Genomic DNA, 21,195 nt, shown 5'->3' with positions numbered 1-21,195 from the left:
CTTGGTCTGGTTCTGGGCTTTGTTTCTGTTTTTAGTAAAGGTCTCATATAACCCAGGCAGGCCTTGAATCCACCAGGTATTTATGTCCAGGCTGGCTTTGAGCTTTTTATCCTCCTGCCTCACACCTCCCAGAGCTGGGACAGCAGGTGTGCACCAGCATGCCCGGGTACCGACTGGGTTTCTAGGATAATGCACTATTCTGTGAACAGATGTCAAAATATCTATGTTGTACATTATCTCTGAGTTTTAAGTTATGACCCATATTGGTCTTATACAGATTTATGTCAGGCTACATGATTGGAGCAAATTCAGTTTATCTTTCTGGTCATATCTAATTACTGATTCTAAGACCTCACTCAGTGGCCTGTGAGACAGTTTTAGGCCAAGTATGAGTTACTTAAGTTCAATATCTGAGTGTGTAATAAAATGATCTCATAATAAATGACTGAATTTTTTTTTAATTGACTTGACTTTTTAAGTGGGATTTTTGTTTTTGTTTTTGTTTTTGAGGCTACCCTGTCAGGAACTAAGACTCATCTAAAATGTTGATTTTTTTTTTCCTACATGTTCCTTGTTACTGACTACTTAGAAAGTAAACCTTCACTTGCACCCAGATACTCACACCCAGATACTAGACACAAACACTACCTGCGCTCCGCCCTGCCCTGCCCTGCCCTGCCCTGCCCTGCCCTGCCCTGCCCTATTGCTTACATGGCTGGAGAAGCAGTTTGGGGTGTTTTCTTTTCCTGCTACCTTGTCTCTGTGGTGAAAACACAGCTATGCCTGTTGCCCTACAGGATCACTTCAGCTCCAGAGCACAGGCTTTGTGGAGAAGCAAGCTGCACAGTACGGGCCAGAAGGAGCGGAGCTGAGGTGTTAGTCAGAGACGGAACAGACTAAGCAGGGCACAGCAACACATTTCCCAGGCAAAATCATCAAAGTAGTTAAGGAGGCGCTATGTGGGTGTGTGCATAAGGCAAGAGGTGTGGCCTGCGTGTGCATCCCGGCTTGATACCCAGAACTTCTGATTGTTGTCATGGGTAGACCAAGCATGGTAGATTACACCTATAAGGATCAGTACTTGAGGGACTGAAGCAAAGAGATAAATTAAAAGCCAGCCTGGGCTACGTAGCAAAACTCTGTCTCAAAAAGAAGAAAAAGAGATGGCTCAGTGGGTAAGAGCACCCGACTGCTCTTCCGAAGGTCCAGAGTTCAAATCCCAGCAACCACATGGTGGCTCACAACCATCTGTAATGAGATCTGACTCCCTCTTCTGGAGTGTCTGAAGACAGCTACAGTGTACTTACATATAATAAAATAAATCTTAAAAATAAAAAAAAAGAAGAAGAAGAAAAAGAGGACTTCATGCACTCAGAAGGCAGAGGCAGGGGGATTTCTCTGAGTTCAAGACTATTCCAGGCCAGCAGAGACTACATAGTAAAACTGCCTCAAAAGACAGACAGAACAGAGGGAGCAGGGAGGTGGGAGGTGGGAGATGTGTGTTACTGAAGAAGACTCACAGCTCCTGCTGTCAGATGGAGAAATGGGGTGAGGAGGCTGGGACTGACTAAATGGCGTGCTTAGCACGAGCTTGGCTGGAGTTGCATACCGTATGGGAAAGTCTCCTCTCATACTTACCCTTTACATGGCCTTAGTTTTTCAGGGCATTGCAGTACATGTGACATTTTCATTGTGGTGTGTGTGTACTATTTATTTATTTATTTATTCATTTTAAGAAAACTGAACAGGCAAGAAGTAGGGCACACCTTTAATCCCAGCACTTGGGAGGCAGAGGCAGGTAGATCTCTGTGAGTTCTATGCCAGCCTGGTCCTCTGAGTGAGTGCCAGCGCTACATAAAAAGGGGGAAAGAAAGAAACCTCTAAAGTTTAAAGCACTGTCAGCCGGCAGTGAGAACATACCCAGACAGCTTGTCCACAAGTGGTATTTCTTTCAGATTTATAGACTGTAGCATTCCTTACCCAGAAGTGTCTGGGTGTAAGCTGTGGGCCAAGCAGGGTCTTGGAGGGTTCTACTGGGAAGAGCAAGCTGGGCATCTGGTTGGAATGATCCTGTCTTTCAAAGTCACTTAATGGATGCTGTCAGTGACGAGTAACAGCTCACTCAGAAAACAGGAGTCGACAGCCTGCTGTGTGTGGTGGCCTGCCTGAAACCTGGCAGTGATGGCTCTGATAATGAGTGTAGGTTAAGAGCAGCCTTTTCCTGCAAACCTTGAGCTGTATCATTCTGCCCGAGCGCTGGCAGGACTGCTGGAGATGCTTATTTCGTGGTTGGCCTGCATGCTGTTGGTCGTTTACTCTTCATTCTGGGATGGACCCACACTTCCTCCCCTAAATTGGGAGATTCGGAGTTTAACTGTTGACTTGATAAATGAATTGAAATAAAGTTAAAACCCTCTACTTCCTTTTTCCTTTTGTTTTTGTTATTTCATCTTTCCCAGTTCTCATACGTGTGTTCTGAGCATGACCCCCACACACACACACCACCCATCCTCCACACCCCAGGCCCTCCTCTCTCCCTTTCCTCTACCCACTTCTTTCCCCATGTCTCCTTTTTTTCTCTCATCAGTTTCATATCTTTCATGTTGTGGATTGTATGTGTGTCTGTCTTTCTTTTCTTTTTTATAGTAGCTTAATACTATTGGAAAAATATAAGCAAAAACATTTGTTTATAGGCCAACACTTAATGTGTAGACATGATGGGAAAATAGAAGTTGGCAGTGTTTGGCCATCCTTCTAAACAGTGGAAATGAGCACACGTTGATTTGTTTCCTTGTGGTTACTGGGGAGTAAGAGCAGACATTTCCTTACCCAGATTTGGCAGGTAGAATGCTTTAGTTCTGATGATGTTCCGAGGTGCATTGTGGCATTGTGTGTGAGTCATGTTGTCTCCTGCAGACAGGCTTTTGGCAATTGAGGGAAAGTTTGTACCTAGTGCCCTTGACAAGTTGAAATGGCACTGGACATCTGAAGAGATTTCTGTATATCAGACACTAAGGCAGGAGGATCACCATTTGAGTTAAAGGTCATTCTAGTCTCTGTCTTAAAAGAAAATGAAAAAAAATTTCAGTAGCTCTCACGCTCACTAATTACCCCGTGCAGAAGGGAAGTCGGAGCCCCGTACTTCATGTACAGAGTCAGCCTCAGCCCGAGGACTGGGGGGGTTTCCCCTTGTCAATAGCAGCCTACAGCTATCGGGCTTTAGCAGCTGTGGCCCTAGGTGACACCAGTGGGACTCGCCACGTTCCTCATAGTATGGACACATGGACAATGAATTTCTCTTGTGTTGCAGTGTTGGACGTTTTCCCACCATGCCGACGACAGTTTAAATATCTGTCAGCTTTCTAAAAGTTTAACTGAAGGAAACCTCTAAGACTTCATACCTGAGGACCAAAGTGCAGCCACCAATTATCAGGTCAGTGTCACCTCTACACCACTCACAGGAAGACCACCACTGCCATGCTGAATCATAATGGAGTTTGGATATGTCTTATTGTAAGAAGTATTACAGTGGGCATCAGGAGTACCTTCAAATGTATAGAATAGCAAAGAATTGTTAAGTTTTAATATCTATGAAGAAAGATTACTAGAACATGATGGTCTTGAGTGACACAACTGTGGCTTTCCCCTGCCTGTATACTGTTTATATAGCATTATAAACAGTAAGTAAAATGTGTTATTATTAATAAAATGTCCCAGGTATTAAAATATGTGTGTAGAAGTGATTTTATAGGTACAGGTAAGATGTGTGTATGTGTGTGTTTATGTGTGTGATATGTATGATATATATCCCTGTGCATGCGTGTTCAGAGAGGCCAAAGGATGTCTTTATTGTTCTTCACCGTATTTCTTGAGACATGGTGTCTCCCTGAACCTAGTCCTCACTAGTTGGATAGATTAGCTGATCAGTGGGCTCTGGGATCTGTCTGCCTGTCTCTTCCCTCTCCAATCCTGACTGGGGCTGCAGGTGCATGCTGCCGTGCCCCACTTTTTTATGTGGGTGCTCATGCTCGCACAGCACGCAGTCTACCCAGCGAGCTGTCTCTCCAGCCCAGGAGTATTGTTCTTCATCTCATTGATAAAGAAGGAATTTTTTTCTTGTGTAGGCTAATGCTTTCTAACGTAAATGACTCTGAAGATGATACTAATTCTATTCTTTGATGGAGACTACTATTTTTCTTAACAGGTCAGAGACTTGATTTGGATATAATCAAATTTGTATAGTAAGGGTAAAACCCAGCCCTTCTAGGCTGGCAGTCAACTGACTTCACCTCCAGTCTTTATGCTTATTTAGAGTGGAACTAAGAGGAACTTTGCAGAGCACCTAATGTGTTTCATTTTACCTGGTAGGAAACAAAGGGCCAGAGCAGCTAAGTGTGCTCCTCAAGGCCATCTCGCTGTTCCCGTCCACTCCAGGACTGGCATTCTGTCTGTACTTCTCAGGAACGCTCTGTGCATTACTGAAATGACACTGCGGATTTTAGTCTTACTTTCCAACCTCCAAACAAAAATGACTCTAAAAATATTGGAGAAAAGGAAGTAATTGGATAGCAGTTTTTAGCATTGTTTCTGCCATCTTGCCTCGGTGCTTATACATCCAGTTGCTTTACTCTGCTCCGTTGGAATTTGGGGAGTGCCTTTCCCATCTGCTCATGATCCTGCTTAGCATCATGGGAAGAGAGAGGAAGAGCATCATGGGACATCCCCTCGACCTGTGGTCTTGGTGGGGAAAGAAAAAGTAAGAAACCAGCACAGTGCACCCGGGGTTAATTCCTCCCTGGGCTTCACTCCGGCTGCTGTGGCCTTTGGGTGCGGTCCTGACTGCAGAGGGGCAGCTTTCTAATGCCTTCCTTAGAGGAAATAAAATAGTAGTTAGTAATTACTAAAGCAGAGAGCTGGGAGATAGCTCAGTGGTTAAGAGTGCTTGCTTGTTCCACAGCCTATTGTGGTGGGTCTCTGTGAGTTCGAGGCCAGCCTGGTGTTTAGAACTAATTCCAGGACAGCCAGGGCTACATAGAGAAACCCTGTCTTGAACCACCCCCTGCTCTGCCCAAAAAAGAAAAAGAAGAAGAGAAAGAGAGAAAGAGAGTTCTAGTTGCTCTTTTATAGAACCTGAGTTTGGTTCCCAGCATTCATGTAGGGTGGCTCTCAGCTCCCTGCACCTCCAGCATCAGGGACCATCACTGTCTTCTTCAGGGACCATCACTGTCTTCTTCAGGGAACCGTCACTGTCTTCTTCAGGGACCATCACTGTCTTCTGGCCTCTGTGAGCGCCTGTATTCATGTGCACAGACCCTCACAGAAGAACATACACACATTAAATAAATGATAGAATCTTAAAATGTATACTGATAAGTAAACCAGTACCTGTGAGAAGGCTCATTGGATAAAATGACTTGATGTCCAGGCCCGATGACCCTAAGTTCGATTCCCGGGAGCCAAGCTAAAAGAGCTGTCATCTAACCTCCACAGGCACACCATGGCACACATTCCTCATGCCCACGCCTGCCAGAGCAGCAAGTGGAGAAGTAAAAAGCCAGGGGCGGTAGGTATGCATGTGATGTCAGCACCCAAGAGGCTGAGGCAGGGAGAGTGCTGTAAGTTCATGTCTAATCTAGTGTGGACCACAGAGTAAGACCCTATCTCAGAAAAGCAAACAAACACAACCAAACAAGGAAGGAAGGAGGTTAGGCCTTACACAGCACTGGATATCTAAGTAAAGATTTCCAAAGCCCTGTCTTCCTGAAACGTGTCTGGAAGAGGAAGTCTCCCAGCCACTCAGACAGGAAGATTCTGACTTCACTGTGGCTGCCAAGGCAGGAGGTCTTTGTTGTGCCCAGTACATCTTTGAGTGACAGGCAGCTTTATTAAGTTTGTTGGGGGCTTCTAATTGGGATTGTTTTCTTTTCACAATTACTTATAGCACATAATCTTTAATACTACTCTGAGACCCATTAGAGGCTGGAATTCACTCAGGGGGAAGTTACCAGTTAGAGCCAGAGTTACATACATTAGACCGTCTTTTGTGTGGTAAAGGATGTCCAGGTTCCATGCTAGAACACGCTCTGATGACACATGGAAGTGCGCATCTGTGCGTGTTCTCCTCGCTTCAGTGCAGTGGCCCTGGAGGAGTCAGTGGCTACTTTGAGTGCTGGAGAGTACGTGAACGCATCATGTTGCCTTCATTCTGAACAAAAACCGACAGTTACAGTTTGGGAAGAAAAAGTGGGAGGCAAATAATATTTGTACTCCCTTGGAAGCTATAAACTCTGGTGCTGTGTTCACTGCCAGAGACCCTTCGTCGGTCTCTCTGCCTGTGTGCGTTCTGAGACAGGAGACTGAGTAGGTGACACACTTCTTTAACAGATCCGTGTAGAAATGTGAACTTGTTAGACTGACTGAAACAGCTCTTAGAACTGATAAACGCCGAGCAAAGGAGCCGAATACAAAATCAGCATAGAAATCAGTCCCTTTCCTGTGTGCCAGCAGCAGGCACTGTGAGAGAGGACTTGGGAGAGCAGCCCTGTTCACAACAGCCTCAGAAATAAGTAAGAACTAAAACATAGAGGAGTGACCCTAACCAGGAAGTAAACACTTTCCCCAGTGAGAACTTTAGAGCTCTGAAGAATAATTGAGGAAGACTCTAGAAGATGGAAAGATCTTCTGTGTTCATGGGTCAGCAGAATTGAAACAACCCAAATGATACCCATCAAAAGCAATCTACAGTCTCAGTGCAATCCCCATCAAAACTCCAGTAACATTCCTCACTGTATAAATACGAAAAACAAGCCGAAAACAAAGAATCACAGAAGACCCAGAACAGCCCAAGCAACCCTGAGCGAGAAGAAGAAAGCTGGAGGTGCCCCAGTGCCTCCAGTGAAGCTACACTTACTACAGGTCTGACGTTATACTCTAGAGACACAGTAACAAAACAAAAGTAGCATGCTGCTAGCTCCAAATGTGGCTCAGTGGAACAGAATAGAGGGCCTGGGTATAATGCCACATGGCTATGGCCACTTAATGCCACATTGGAGAAAACATATTCTCCTCAACAAATGGTGCTAGGCACACTGGACATTCCTGTACAGAAATCAAAGACCTCAGTGTAAGACCTGAAACCATTAGGGGGACATTTCAAGATATGGATGTTGCTGAAAAGGACGAGTTAGCTCAGGAAATAACTGGCAGATGGGATGTCATGAAATTTGAAAGTTTGCACAGCAAAGGAAACAGTTGAGGAAAGAGACAGCTACGGAGCCAGATGGGAACTTTATCAGTTACACATGACCATAGAGTGTTTTACTACAAAAGTCTGGGCTGCCAGGATACCTCAGAAAGTCAAAAAAGAGAGCTTCCTTTCAAGCCTGGCATCCTGAACTGGGTTAGTGTAACCAGGATGTTGAAATGAGAACCAACCCCCCACACACACAGGTTGTTCTCTGACCTCCATACATATGCCATGGCACACAGGTGTGTGCACATATACAGCACACATATACAGCACACAAAAATAAACGTAAAATAAGTAAAAATGACAAAAAAGTAAAACAACCTCATCAATAAATGAGCTATGAAACAGACACTTTTCAAGTGAAGAAGTGCAGATGGCCAGTAAACATGGAAAAGAAAGTTGATATCCTTAGCTGACAGATGAATGAGCTGAGATTTCGCCTCACCTGTCAGCCAGTTTTAAGACAGTAATCGGGAGCTGGGCGTGGTGGCACACGCCTTTAATCCCAGCACTTGGGAGGCAGAGGCAGGCGGATTTCTGAGTTCGGGGCCAGCCTGGTCTACAAAGTGAGTTCCAGGACAGCCAGGGCTACACAGAGAAACCCTGTCTCAAAAAACAAACAAACAAACAAACAAACAAACAAAAAAGACAGTAATCAGGCCAGGTGTGATGATGGTGCATACCTATGGTTCCAGAACTCAAGGAGCAGAAGCAGGAAGATTGGGCAAATTCAAGGCCAGCCATAACTGTATGGAGACACAGAAGAAAGGGTGGGCAGGGGAAAGGAGACAAACCTGAGAAAGATTGCAGAAAGGAGTTATGCCTTCAGGTGGGCCAGGGCACTGAGATATACTCTGCAGGCATGGAAGTCAATAGTAACATTTTCTCAGAAAACTAAAATTAGGTCCCTGGTACACCACTCCTAGATAAACACCCAGAGGACTCAAGTTCATTCATAGTAGCCAAATAATGAGCTGAAATCTTTCTGCTAACATCTGAGAGGATCAAGAAAATGTGTATCTGCACAATGGCATTTTATCCATCTGTAAAGAAGAATAAATTTATCCCACTTGGATAATAAATGGATGCAACTAGAGATCATCATATCAAGCACAGTAAATAAATACAAGTTACAATGTTTTCTCACTTGTAGATTTTCCCATAGATACCTAAGACCACACACACATGTGGCGTGGGAGTAGAAGCTAGATTGGGAGAGGAACGGACTGGTGTTCGGAGAAAAAGGAGAATGAATGAGGAGGTGAATGTGGTCAGAGTATGTGATAGAATTGAAAGAAGATGTCTTTAAGAAAACCATCGCTGTGTACAAGGAGTACGTGTCATAACCCTGGCCTTGGGAAGTAAAGGCTGAAGCTCACTAGAAGCTTAAGGCCAGCCTCATCTACACAGGAGGTTAGGCCAGGCTACACTACTTAGACCATATCTCAGGAAAACAAAATATTGGTCATAAGAAGTTAAATTCGCAGGAGCCTAGTTAATTGAGATATTTAAACAACATAGTTTAACATATTACTTAGAAGCATATTTATAACTGGGCATACTGACTCACACCTGGCACTCTGGAGCCTGAGGTAGCAGGGTTGAGAAGCCAGGGTGAACCAAAACTACTCGGTGAGTTTTAGGCCAGCCTGTACCACATAGGCGAGAGACTGTGGGACTGGAGAGATGGCTTGGTGGTTAAAAGCACTTGATGCTCTTGCAGAGTGCCCAAATTCAGTTCTATACACCTGCATATGATGGTTCACAACCTACTATAACTCCAGCCCAGATGAATCCAGTACCGTCAGGCTTCCATGGGCCCAGTCCTCATGCACAAACCTGCACAAAGAAAGATCACTTTTAAAAAACCTTTTTAAAAGATGAAGATAGACGTTTATTTGCATACACTTGTGTTTAAGTCTGTGTTACTGAAGGATGTGTAAACATTGTAATCCCTACTTTCTGTCGGAAACTATTTAAAGTTTCTGCTACACTCTCAGCTACTCCTACACTTTGAGCAAGCATTACCTTTGCTTGAACTTTACTCAGCCAAGTGAAGAGAGATGCTAGCGTGTCCTGCGTGCAGGTTTCAGTGGTTATCTAAACCCAGGGCATCCTTATGGGACCCAGTGATTCTCCAGTGAGATGATGCCCAGTGGAAAACTACCTCAGTTTCTAGCAGGCAGAATTAGCGCCTGATCCTTTCTGAAACCCAGGTTGCAAACCAGCCTGTAAAAGGTGATGAATAATTGATCTTGGTGATGGAATCAATAATTTACAGTGGATTTATTTTTCTCTTCCTGTTCAGTTTATGATTAACATCAGGAAACTTTGGTATTGTTTTGAATTGCAGGTCTGAAGGGTATCATGCTGTGCGGTTTGCTCTGTGTCTTGTCTTTGTCCTTCACTCTGAGCAGGATCCTCTTCGGGAGACTGATTTTTGCCTTTGTTTAAGACTTTCAGGATGAATCTGGAAAAACTCAGCAAGCCTGAACTCCTGACACTGTTCAGTATCCTTGAAGGAGAACTTGAAGCAAGAGACCTTGTTATAGAAGCTTTAAAGGTATGGAGAGAGAGAGAGAGAGAGAGAGATTGACTGTTTATCCTATGTTGTGAGTCATTTCTCTATTTTACGTGGATATTGGTGTAATTTGTGTCAAGAATTTTAGGCTTAATATGGTAGCACACACCTTTACTTCTGGTGCTTGAAAGGCAGAGGCAGGCAGATTTCACTGAGTTTGAGACTATCTTGGTCTATAGAGCAATTTACAGGTCAACCAAGGCTGTATAGACCCTGTCTTAAATAAACCAAAAGGGAAAGGAATGATGATGCCTTTCTGCCCTCAAAATTCAAAATATTTTTTTTTCATATACCAAAGTTCAGGGTCTAATATCCAGGATGTTAAAGTTTCCATAAAACTACCTGTGCTACCAACACAATTAAAAAACCTTTTGTTCAGCCAGTGGAGGCACACACCTTTAATCCCAGAGGTAGATGGATCTCAGAATTCAAGGCCAGCCTGGTCTACCCAGTTCCAAGACAGCCAAGGCTACACAGAGAAACCCTGTCTCAAAAACAAAAATCTGTTGTTACTTAATTTGTAACCTGTTAAAATACAAAGGATGAGAGAGACTTGTTAGTAGGACAGGCGGTCTGTGGAAACACTGCAGCCTAAGAAGTCCAAGCAGATCAACCCCGCTCAGGTAGAAGCTCTTTACGCATGTATGGGGAGATTCCCTTTCTGTCTTCGCATACTTAGATAGGATGAGAAAAGACTTTTCAGAGTATCCGTTGAATCTGTACAGATGATATTCCCCGGAGGCAAAGGACAATAACCAAAGAAGGTAAGATTTGAGTCTGCCAAAGACAAATGGATCCCTGTAAAGTGCAATTAAGTAAAACAAAACATTGAAACCTACATCTATAGTTGATAAGTTTACAGTAATGCTGGTTTATTTCTTTATTATGCTTTTTTTAAAGATTTATTTATTTATTTATCATATGTAAGTACACTGTAGCTGTCTTCAGACACTTTGTCTTCTCACCCAGAAGAGGGCATCAAATCTCATTTCGGATGGTTGTGAGCCATCATATGGTTGCTGGGATTTGAACTCATGACCTTCAGAAGAGCAGTCGGCACTCTTAACCACTGAGCCATCTCTCCAGCCCTATTATGCTTATTAGTTTATTTATTTATTCCGCTGACTGGAAAGGCCAACTTGATTTGCCTCAGGACACCTTCCCATTTCTTGTCCTCATCTGATAACGAGGAGAACAGAATTACCGAGGAAGGTTTGAGCCCATCCTGAACCCTCCTGGTACCTGCTGTTGCTGGGTCTTCCTCCCCTCCTCATCTGCCTTCATCCCCTCAGAACTGGTGGGGAGATGACCCCTGGGATGAAAAGAAGCAGAGCATGCCCTGAGTCGTGCTCTGACAAGTTTCCCTAGCCTAAGGTCACAGCCCGGCACCTGCTGCGTGTGTCACTCTGCCATTTACTCTCCCATAAAGCTTGACACAGCCTGATGTAGATACTTGGTAAATATTTGTTGTAGTAATTTTTGTTGTTGAAGATTAACTCAGGGCTGTGACCACGCTGAATACATGTTCAATCACTAAGCCACATCCCTAGCACCAAATATTTGTCGAACAAATAAAATGACTGCGGTGATGCATGGCCCTAAGACTGCCGCAGTACTTCAGGCCAAGTGTTTGGAGTGAGTGAGTAAGGACTGTTCTCTGCTCTCGCAGGCAGCCTCGGCTGCTTGTTGTTTTGTTTCCTAGTGGGTTTCTGCATGCAGCTACTTCTCTTTATTATGGTCTGAGAAGTTGAATGGATTCAGAGAAGCAGGAGCTCTTAAGGGTTCTGTTTTGCTAGCCAGTGGCGTTCAGCATTGGGCCAGTGTTAGACTGGGCCTGTGTGTGGCCTATGGGTGATAGAACTGAGCTCAGCCTCCAGCCAGTTTAGTTCTGCCACAGACACCATCTGCTGGGACAGTTGTTCACAGCTGTGGTTAGAATTGACCCAGGTGGCAGCACGATTCGTTGTTGTGCTTTTGGGTTTATTTGTGTTTATGTGTATGAGTGTCCCCTTCATGTTTGTATGTGCACTGTGTGTACTTGGTGCCTGTGAAGCCAGAGGAAAGAACCAGGTTCCCTGAAACTAGAGTTACAGACCGTGCTTTTTTTCCTCCAGACAGGGTTTCTCTGTGTAGCCATGGGTGTCCTGGAACTCACTCTATACACCAGGCTAGCCTCTAACTCACCGAGATCTGCCTGCCTCTGCCTCTGCCACTCTGCCTCTGCCACTCTGCCCCTCTGCCCCTCTGCCCCTCTGCCCCTCTGCCTCTGCCTCCTGAGCACTGAGATTAAAGGTGTGGGCCGCTACTGCCCTACTGAGCCACCTTGCTCTTATTATTAAGCCATCTCTCCAGCCCCTTACCAGGTTATTTACATTATAAGGAAATCTCATTTAATTTGTGGAGTAGTGGTTGGTTGGTTGGTTGGTTGGTTGGTTCTATAGCCATACCAAGATGTTACTGCCTTTACAGCACTTTTTCTTAACAACAAAACCTGTTGGAATTTTTGTACTAGCAATGATTTTCTTAGTGCTAGTTCACATTTCATACTTAAGTGAGTTGAAAAGCTTTGGTCCTTGGGGTTTTTTGTTGTTGTTGTTGTTGTTGCTGTTTTGTTTTTCTTAAGATTTGTTTATTTTTAATTATGTGCTTGTGTGCATGAGCACATAGAAATGAGTGGTGGTTCTCTGGGAGGCCAGAAGCACTGGCTCCCTCTCAGCTGGAATACAGTTGTTGTGAGCCCTCTAAAGTGGATGCTGGCAACCAGACTCAGGTCCTCTGCAAGATCCGTGTGCCCAGCTAACCTCTGAGCCCTCTTTTTATCTCTCCAGGCCGTTCCCTTCCACCCCTGCTTTTTGACACAGGGTCTCACTGGCTGTCCTGGACCTCAGGCCTCCAAGAGATCTTTCTGCTTCTGTCTCCTAAGTACTGAGAGTATAGTTGTATTTCAGATGTGCCCAGTTAGGTCTTTGCCTTAAACAACTTTGAATGGTCTTTTCTGTTTGCTTTCAAAGAGAAAGAAAAATCTTTTTCTGCTTCCATTTAAGTTTTTGTTCTCTGAACAAAACCATATGGCTACCTGTTGCTTCTCAGTGACTGTCAGGCCACACTGGCAGGTTTTGTTTCTTTAGGGAAAGATTGTAAATGTCCTACAGTTTGTAAAGTGGATCTGACTATACAGCTGGGATTGTAAAAGAGCTTTATTCCTTCTCTGAAATTGGTGCCAGATTGCACCACACCTCCTGTTGTCCCAGGTAGGGTACTTCTCCTGCCCATGCAAGCCGCCCTGCCCTGTTCCGTTGCAACCAAAGCATGTTTGCAATAAGGCTATAAAAGGCAGTGTTTCTATAATGTAATATCCAGCCTTCCTGTATGTGAACTTTAGTTGTTTAAGAGAACATATATACTGTATTTGGTCCTAATTAAACCTTACATAAACGTGATTTTTGATGTTAGAAGCATGTGCCAAGGTAAAACAGTCTTCATGAAAGTCAAAAGTAAACTTACGTTCCTGATCGAGGGCACTATAAAAATCCCCTCAACAGAAAAGGAAAAGCACATTGCTCAGAAGCCCAGGGTGGAGCTGCACAATCCAGCAGGAAAGCCCCAGTTAAGCAATTCCACGCAGATCTAGAAAATGGCTTGCTGGGTGCTCTAAGCCTGCTGCAGACGAGGCCGAAGGACTGGAAATGCAGCCATTTAAAACCTCTGGGAACAGTGTTTAGTACCAGTCAACTTTAGAGCACCTGTTTTGCTTTGCTTTTGGTGCTAGGCATGTTCTACATCCCACTGCATGTCCTCTGCTGGTACAGAGCCACACGTAGCTGTGTCAACATAGACTCTATCTCAACACAAGATGGAGGACAATCAAGGAAGACATCTGCCGCCATCATTAGCATGCATGTGCACCCGGCCACACAAGCACATACACACACAAACACAAGTGTTATGTATGGCTCTTGGCTGGATGAGATACTAGTCAGGGTTTCTTACGGCTTTACCAACCATTACAATCTTTTCTGTTATTACAAAGCTCATTGGTTTAGGACAGAATTATGTTCATAAAGCAAACTGTGCACACTCTGCAAGGAAGATGTACCACTCTGTTGTCACCAGCAGTGCTGGCTTGGAATTTCTTCATCCCTACCCTGATAACCAAATGTGTGACTTTTCAAACAGCTGGCAAACGTTAAGGTTGACTCTGGCTTAGAACAGATGGTCTGTTATAGCTCCCCCACCCAAACCCCTCCATATATTTTGTTTTTGAGACAATCTTGCCATTCAACCCAAGCTGGCCTTGAGCTCAGGATCCATTGTCTCTGCCGGAGTGCTGGGGTCACAGTGTGCTCTGGACTGTTGTGAAGTATGGATCCTATGGGACCATTTCCAGTCACAAGGACACGTATCCATCACCGCTAAGATCTTCTTTGTGCCCTTTTAATCCCCTCTGCCTACTCCCCCATTCCCACTCCCCACCCCCCATCCTGTGTTCCTGAATCCCTGGTCTGCTTTCTGTCTCCAGACATGTTTTTTATGACTTTATGGAATCATACAAAACATATTCTCTTAGTTCTGGGAAGGTGGACTTCTTCAGCTCTACATGACTGTTTTTATTGTTTGAGAGTTTTATATATGCCCCAACACCAGTCTTCTCACTTCTTTCTTTTTCTGTTTTTTTTTTTTTTTTTTTTTTTTTTGTTTTTTTTTGTTTGGGGATTTTGGTTTTTTTTTTTTGTTGTTGTTGTTGTTGTTGTTTGAAACAATATCTCACTGTCAGGCTGGCCCCAAACTCAGAAATCCGCCTGCTTCGGCCACTTGGATGCTGGGATTAAAGGCATACACCACTACCAACCAGCTTCTCATTTTAATATTAATTTTTCATTTCTTATTGAGTAATGACATTAGGTATTTAAATGTCATCAGTATTTACTTCCTTAGTTTTTGAGACAGTCTCACTATGTAGCCCAAATTGTCCGACATTTGCCCTCCTCCTCTCTCAACTTCCTGACTAAAGCTGCATGTCAGACTGTTGCTAGCAGCAGACGTCATAGCAACACAAGTGCTAGAGAAAGCCTAGCATCTCACAGTAGGGTCTGCTCAAGAAAATCACTCTTGGGGTTTGATCTTTTGCTATATATTGTAATGTTAAGTGGGGGGTAGGGGGGAGCAAGACCTGGTCGCCCCGAGGACAATTGAGTCCTCACATAGACCCAAGTGACCCTATGTGCTCTTGCCCCTAAGTTAGTTTTGATTGGTGAATAAAGATGCCAACAGAGCAGCAGGCACTCTGAACCACTGAGCCGTCTCTCGAGCCTCTGGGAGAAATGTACAGCGTTTCCTTTTAAGAATATTTACTTACTACTGGGTGAGAGTAACCATGCCACGCTGTGTGTGTGGAGGCCAGGACAACTTTGTGAGCTGGCTTATTCCTTCCACCTTGACATGAGATCTGAGAACTGAACTCAGGTCGGCAGCCTTTCGTCAGTGGGCCATAAGCACAGAAGAGACGTAGGCAGGGTTTAGGTTCTGGAGCCTAGAACCTTCTGGGGGGCCAGGGAAAGAAAAGGTGAGGAGGAAGAGAAAGCCGCCATAGGTTAGGTGAGTCACGAAAATGTGGTCCCGCATTAAAAGCAGCCCAGATGAAACACAGTAAGTTCTAACTCAGGGTTACTGATAGGAAGGTAGATTCTAGTAGCATGGACAGTGAATATGTGCCCAGCTCCGGTGCTGCTTAAGCTATATTGTAAATAATAAAAGTTGTGTGCTGGCTGGGCATGGTGGCACACGCCTTTAATCCCAGCACTCGGGAGGCAGAGGCAGGCAGATTTCTGAGTTCCAGGACAGCCAGGGCTATCCAGAGAAACCCTGTCTTGAAAAACAAAAAAAGAAAAAAAAAAAGAAAAAAAAAGTGTGTGTCTTTTATCTGGAAACTGAATGATTGAAGGTGGGTAGAAACCCCAGATTGGGCTTAAAACTTTTTACAACAGTTACGATGGAATCAGAGTGGAGTACCTCCAGACTGGTAAAGAATGGTCTTTGTGTGTCCTAGGGAATACTGTCCACAATGTGATATGTGGAAACATAAAACCATAACATGGAAAAATACTAAGTTGTAGTCTAGAAGGGGAACCTCTCAAAGTCTCTCCATTCTCCCCCTCAGCTCGTTCACTGAGGATAGTAGGACCTCCTAACACCATCTACAGGGGTGGGGTGGGGGGACCCGCGGCGCTACACCTAACACCATCTACAGGGGTGGGGTGGGGGGGACCCGCGGCGCTACACCTAACACCATCTACAGGGGTGGGGNACAGGGGTGGGGTGGGGGGGACCCGCGGCGCTACACCTAACACCATCTACAGGGGTGGGGTGGGGGGGGACCCGCGGCGCTACACCTAACACCATCTACAGGGGTGGGGTGGGGGGAACCCGCGGCGCGGCACTAGAGAGAGGGAAGAACCTGCAGGTGGGGTACCCTGGCAGGAAAGAGCCTCGAGAAGGGCAAGGCCATTGGTACCGATGATTGTTTGTAAACCGGATATTTATAACAAGAAGCTTGTGTTCCCAAGGGATAAAGCACCTGATTTTCATTCCTGAAAACATGGAGCCTCATCTATCAGCTGGCTCATAACGTAATGGTGTGGTGTCAGCTGTTCACTAGACCGCTTTCTGTGACGTTTCATTCCTGCTGTGAATTGTGTGAGGGATTACAGGTGCCAGTGAATTTCTCATTTGACTGGCATCTTCCTGTGAACTCAGGGATCTGTGTGGTGTGTGTCCGAAGGGGTGGGGGGGCTGTTATGTTATGCCTGGAGGAAGAGAGGGGGTTCTGCTTGTGAAGTGGCAGTCCCTTCCAGCACAGGCAGTGGGACAAGCTTACAGCAGTCACTCAGCCTGAAACTAAGACAGATAGAAAAAGGAAGCAGCTTATTCCTGTTATTCTGACTTCCTGTCATTGTGCCTCCTTGCATGTGTTGGCCTCGTGATTTAGGTTAAATCAGAGGTTATTTCTAGCAGCTCCTATAGAAAGAAGCAAGGGAAACTATGAAAGTTTTAGTTGAAAACAAAATCTGTGGTCTGTCAGTATATTGAGCCAGTTGTAGAAATAATTAGGACTAGAGGAGGCCATCTTGTCAGCTTGCTGACAGTCTGTGTGAAAAGGAGGCATTTAGAGAATGTGTTGGGAGTTTTATTAAATGGGAAACATAGGGCTGCCAAAGCTGATGGCTCTCGGCAGGTAATGATGCTTACTGCCCACTGATGAAAGTCTGCAGGTAATGGTGCATACTGCCCACTGCCCACTGACGAAAGGCTGCCGACCTGAGTTCAGTTCTCAGATCCCATGTCAAGGTGGAAGGAATAAGCCAGCTCACAAAGTTGTCCTGGCCTCCACACATACAGCGTGGCATGGTCACACTCACCCAGTAGTAAGTAAATATTCTTAAAAGGAAACGCTATACATTTCTCCCGGGGGCTCGAGAGACAGCTCAGTGGTTCAGAGTGCCTGCTGCAATTCCAGTGGACCTGAGAACAGTTCCCAGGACCCACATTAGGTAGCTACACTTGTTACTCCAGCTCCAGAGATCCAGCTCCCTCTTCTGGCCACTAATGACACGCATACATATATGAGTGGCATATACTCATGGCAGGCATACACATGTACACATGAAGTATGAATTTTTTTTAAAGAAAGGAAGGAAAGAAATACCTCTTCTGTAAAGCTGTTGTTACATTGATAGGGGTGTTCGTGGTACTGTTGTTTAACACCGGGGAATCGTAAACCTCCTGTCAGCAAAGCTGCCTCCTAAGTGCATCTCACTGCGGTATGTTCCTGGATGTAGGGTTTTCACTGTGCATGTCAAGCTGGCCTTGAATCCACTGTGCAGCCCATACCCAGGCTGACCTCCAGCTTGTAGCATCTCCCTGCCTCAGTCTTCCCAGGAAGCTGTCTTAGGCATGTGCCCATATGCCCAACTGGTTGTATTTTTAAGAAGAAAACTGCTATGCAGTGACTTAGATGTCTAAGACTGATTGGAAAGACACAGCAGAGCCCTGCAGTTTAGCTGTGTGGTTGGGTTTTATACAATGCACCTAAATATATGTGTTTGCTTAGAAGTGGCCCACGAACAGAATTCAGGAAGACTTTCCGAGAGGAAAGATAGATGGAGTGGCTCAGGAGAGCTCACAAACTCAGAAATAGATGGGGTTGCAGTCAAGAAGGACTTCAGTTAACTAAACAATAAGTTTGGTGAGTGCTGGGGTGTATAGGTGTGCACTGCCACGCCCAGTTGTATGGGGCTGTGGCTTGAGCTCAGGGTTACATGTGTACTGGGTAAGCGTCTGACCTCCAGCTTGTAGCATCTCCCTGCCTCAGCCTCCCCAACTGAGCATCTCCCCAGCCTTCTTTCCCTTGCTTCCTTGCGTACTCGGCAGTTCTTGGTCATCTCTTGCCCTCCGATTTCTTCCCTTACATTACTTCTTGCCCCTGCTGTAAGGCCCATTTGGTCCAGTTTCTTAATTATGAGTCACCTGCGAGACAACTCGTCTCCTTGGTACTCTCAGTATTTCAGTGTTGCTTGTCTTCTTCTGCCTTCTGTGCCTGCATCTCTCGTTTAGTTTTTACCTGTCTCGACTTAAATCTGCCTGCTGAAAGCACATGTAACTTGTAATGCCTACCACCCCTCTGTGCTGGAGATTGGACCCAGAACCTAGCCAACATATAAGACAAACATTCCACCTCTGAGTTCCAAGCCCCTAATGGCCTCTTCTAATTAAATTACTCGAGCATCTTGGGGTGGGGGTGGGGGGACGCGTGTGTCAGTCCTTAAGACAGGGTGTTGCTGGGTAGCTGACAGGCATCAGACACCTCAGGCCATCATACTTTCTTTAAATGTGTATAAGTTTTTCACCTGCATATATGTCTGTATACCACTTACATGCATTCCTAGTACCAGTGAAGACTAAAAGAGAGCATTGGAGTCCCCTGGAACTGAAGTAATAGACAGTTGTGAACCTCCATGTGGGTGCTGGGAATTGAACCTGGGTCCTTTGGAAGAGCAGCCAGTGCTCTTAACCACTGAGCCATCTCTCCAGCCCTTCATCTTACTTTTACACTTTTTTCCTTTGGTCTTCTTAGCATTCTTGTCTTAATATTTCTCATCATTTTTTCTTCTTCCACATACCTTTAGATGAAATGCCCTCCATGGCTGTTTATAATTCTCTGTGGTTCCCACGGTATATGTTCAGAAGCTGTTCTGGCACACTTCATGACTGTATGTGATAGTGTTGTATCAGGCCATTTAGACTTTGGGGGTGGTTTGGGTTTGTTGGTTGGTTGTGTGTGGAGCTTTTGTTGTTTTTATTTTATTTTATTCTATAAAATTACATTTATCTACCTACCTACCTATCCATCTGTCTGCCTGTCTGTCTGTCTGTGGTGTCTGTTTGTCTTGGAACTGAAGTTACAAGTACATTGCCTGGTCTATGTGCTAGGAGCTGACAGGAAGCATCTTATCTACTGAGCACCCCAATGCATGTTTTATAAAACCTGTGTTCACTTAATATGCTTTCTCTTTTCTGGTTGTCCTCACTGGGGATTACAGTAATGTATAGCCTGTTAATTCTGATAAGCATTGAACATTACAAGGGTCTTTCTATTTTGTGTGTAAATCCGTGGTTCCCTACCTCCATCAAGTGTAATTCCATGAGGAGCACGGAGGTCCTTAATCTCCTCTGACTCTGGAAGCCCAGTACCAGAGCCTCTGTCGTACTCACAGCTATGTGTCACATGAAGAATGAGCTGGGACCCTTTAAATCTTATGTGAATATTTCAGTTCTCACAAATGGATAGCATTTATTAGTGCTTTTTAGAAGAGAGGCTTAACTCTAATAAAGTAGTTTCATAACTTCCACTGTTGATGATTCCCATCCACTCACGTTATTTACATGTCTGGGAACAGCTTGTTCTTCAGACAGGAAGTCAGGGCTTGGCGTTGGCTTTCATATCTGTAAAGGATGCAGATGACTGCTCTGCCCCTCTCCGTCCACAGGGTGGATTCCTATAATGAAACAAGTTTTCTCACCTTAACTTTTTAAACTAAAAATTATTTTTATGCTATGTATGTGGGTGTTTTCCCTACATATATGTCTGTGCACCACATGCATGCAGTAGCCGTGGAGGCCAGAAGAAGGTGTCAGCTTCTCTGGAACTGGAGTTACAAGCAGTTGTAAACTGTCACGTGAATGCTGAAAGTACAGTTCAGGTCCTCTGGAAGAGCAGCCGGTGCCCTTCCAGCCCCTCCCCCATTTTAACTTTCAGTGAACATTTTGTCTTAGTATCCTTTCTTGCTAAGGTGAGGTGTAGTCATCTGCACCACCCTCTCCCCCCATGGGTAATAATGGGAGCTTTGTATCAGCAGAAAAGCAAACACCCGCGAGCTCCTCCCAACCCTATCCTCATCCCCAAACCCTGGACCTTATAAATGCTAGGCAAGACCACTCCCACTGAGGCTGCTCCAGCCGCACTGTATTGAACAGTGCAGTGTTCTTTGTCCTTCTCTTCTAGGTACTTAGAAAATCTATTTCCCCACTGTCCAGCTGAGGGCTTTGGAGCATCTGTCTGACTTAGAGATACTGACGTTGAGAACGCACACACTCACCCTAGTTCTGTGGGGCTTGTACTTACTGCAACTGGTTCTTCTTCTTCCTTCTCTTCTCTTCTCTTCTCTTCTTTCCTTCCTTTTGTCCTTTTTTCTTTCCTTTCTTTTCCTTTCTTTCTTTTTTCTTTTCTTTTCTTTTCTTTCTTTCTTTCTTTCTTTCTTTCTTTCTTTCTTTCTTTCTTTCCTCTCTCTCTCTCTCCTTCTGATGGGTGGGGGTTAGTTTGATACAGGCTCTCTTTGTAGCTATCTGTCCTGGAACCCTCTTTGTAGACCAGGCTATCCCTAAGCTCACAGAGTTCCTTCTACCTCTGCCTCTCCAGTACTGGGATCAAAGGTTTGGGTCATCATGCCCAACTGGGAATTTGTTTTTCAGGGTTTGGGTTTTTTTGTTTTGGGTTTGTTGTTGTTGTTTGTTTTTGTATCTTTTAGATAATGTTTATCATCATCTATTTTCTCTATTTTCCAAATTAACACTATTTTAAATGTTTTATTTAAAAAATAAAATTTACTTTAAATTTATGTGTACACATACACATAAATAAATCTAAAACAGAAAGTACAAACTAACTTCAGACTAGAGAGATAGCTCAACAGTTAAGAGTGTACACAGGGGGCTGGTGAGATGGCTCAGTGGGTAAGAGCACCCGACTGCTCTTCCGAAGGTCCAGAGTTCAAATCCCAGCAACCACATGTTGGCTCACAACCATCCGTAA

At 44.7% G+C, this 21,195-nt stretch overlaps 1 protein-coding gene across 2 annotated transcripts in view; it reads left to right on the top strand.

Annotated features, from left to right (window-relative positions):
• Positions 1-21,195, top strand: part of Cttnbp2nl (CTTNBP2 N-terminal like) — a 49,464-nt gene that overhangs the window by 10,666 nt on the left and 17,603 nt on the right. For both annotated transcript variants that reach the window (XM_021158839.1, XM_021158838.1), the window contains exons 2-3: positions 3,311-3,433; positions 9,705-9,812. In XM_021158839.1, the coding sequence (XP_021014498.1) occupies positions 9,714-9,812 (99 nt within the window). In that variant the 5' untranslated portion in view covers positions 3,311-3,433; positions 9,705-9,713. The remainder of the gene's footprint in view (positions 1-3,310; positions 3,434-9,704; positions 9,813-21,195) is intronic.

The sequence above is a fragment of the Mus caroli genome, chromosome 3, assembly GCF_900094665.2.
Source record: "Mus caroli chromosome 3, CAROLI_EIJ_v1.1, whole genome shotgun sequence".
NCBI classification, from domain to species: domain Eukaryota; kingdom Metazoa; phylum Chordata; class Mammalia; order Rodentia; family Muridae; genus Mus; species Mus caroli.
Note: the sequence above shows the minus strand (reverse complement) of the source record. Positions and strands in the feature narration are given on the sequence as shown.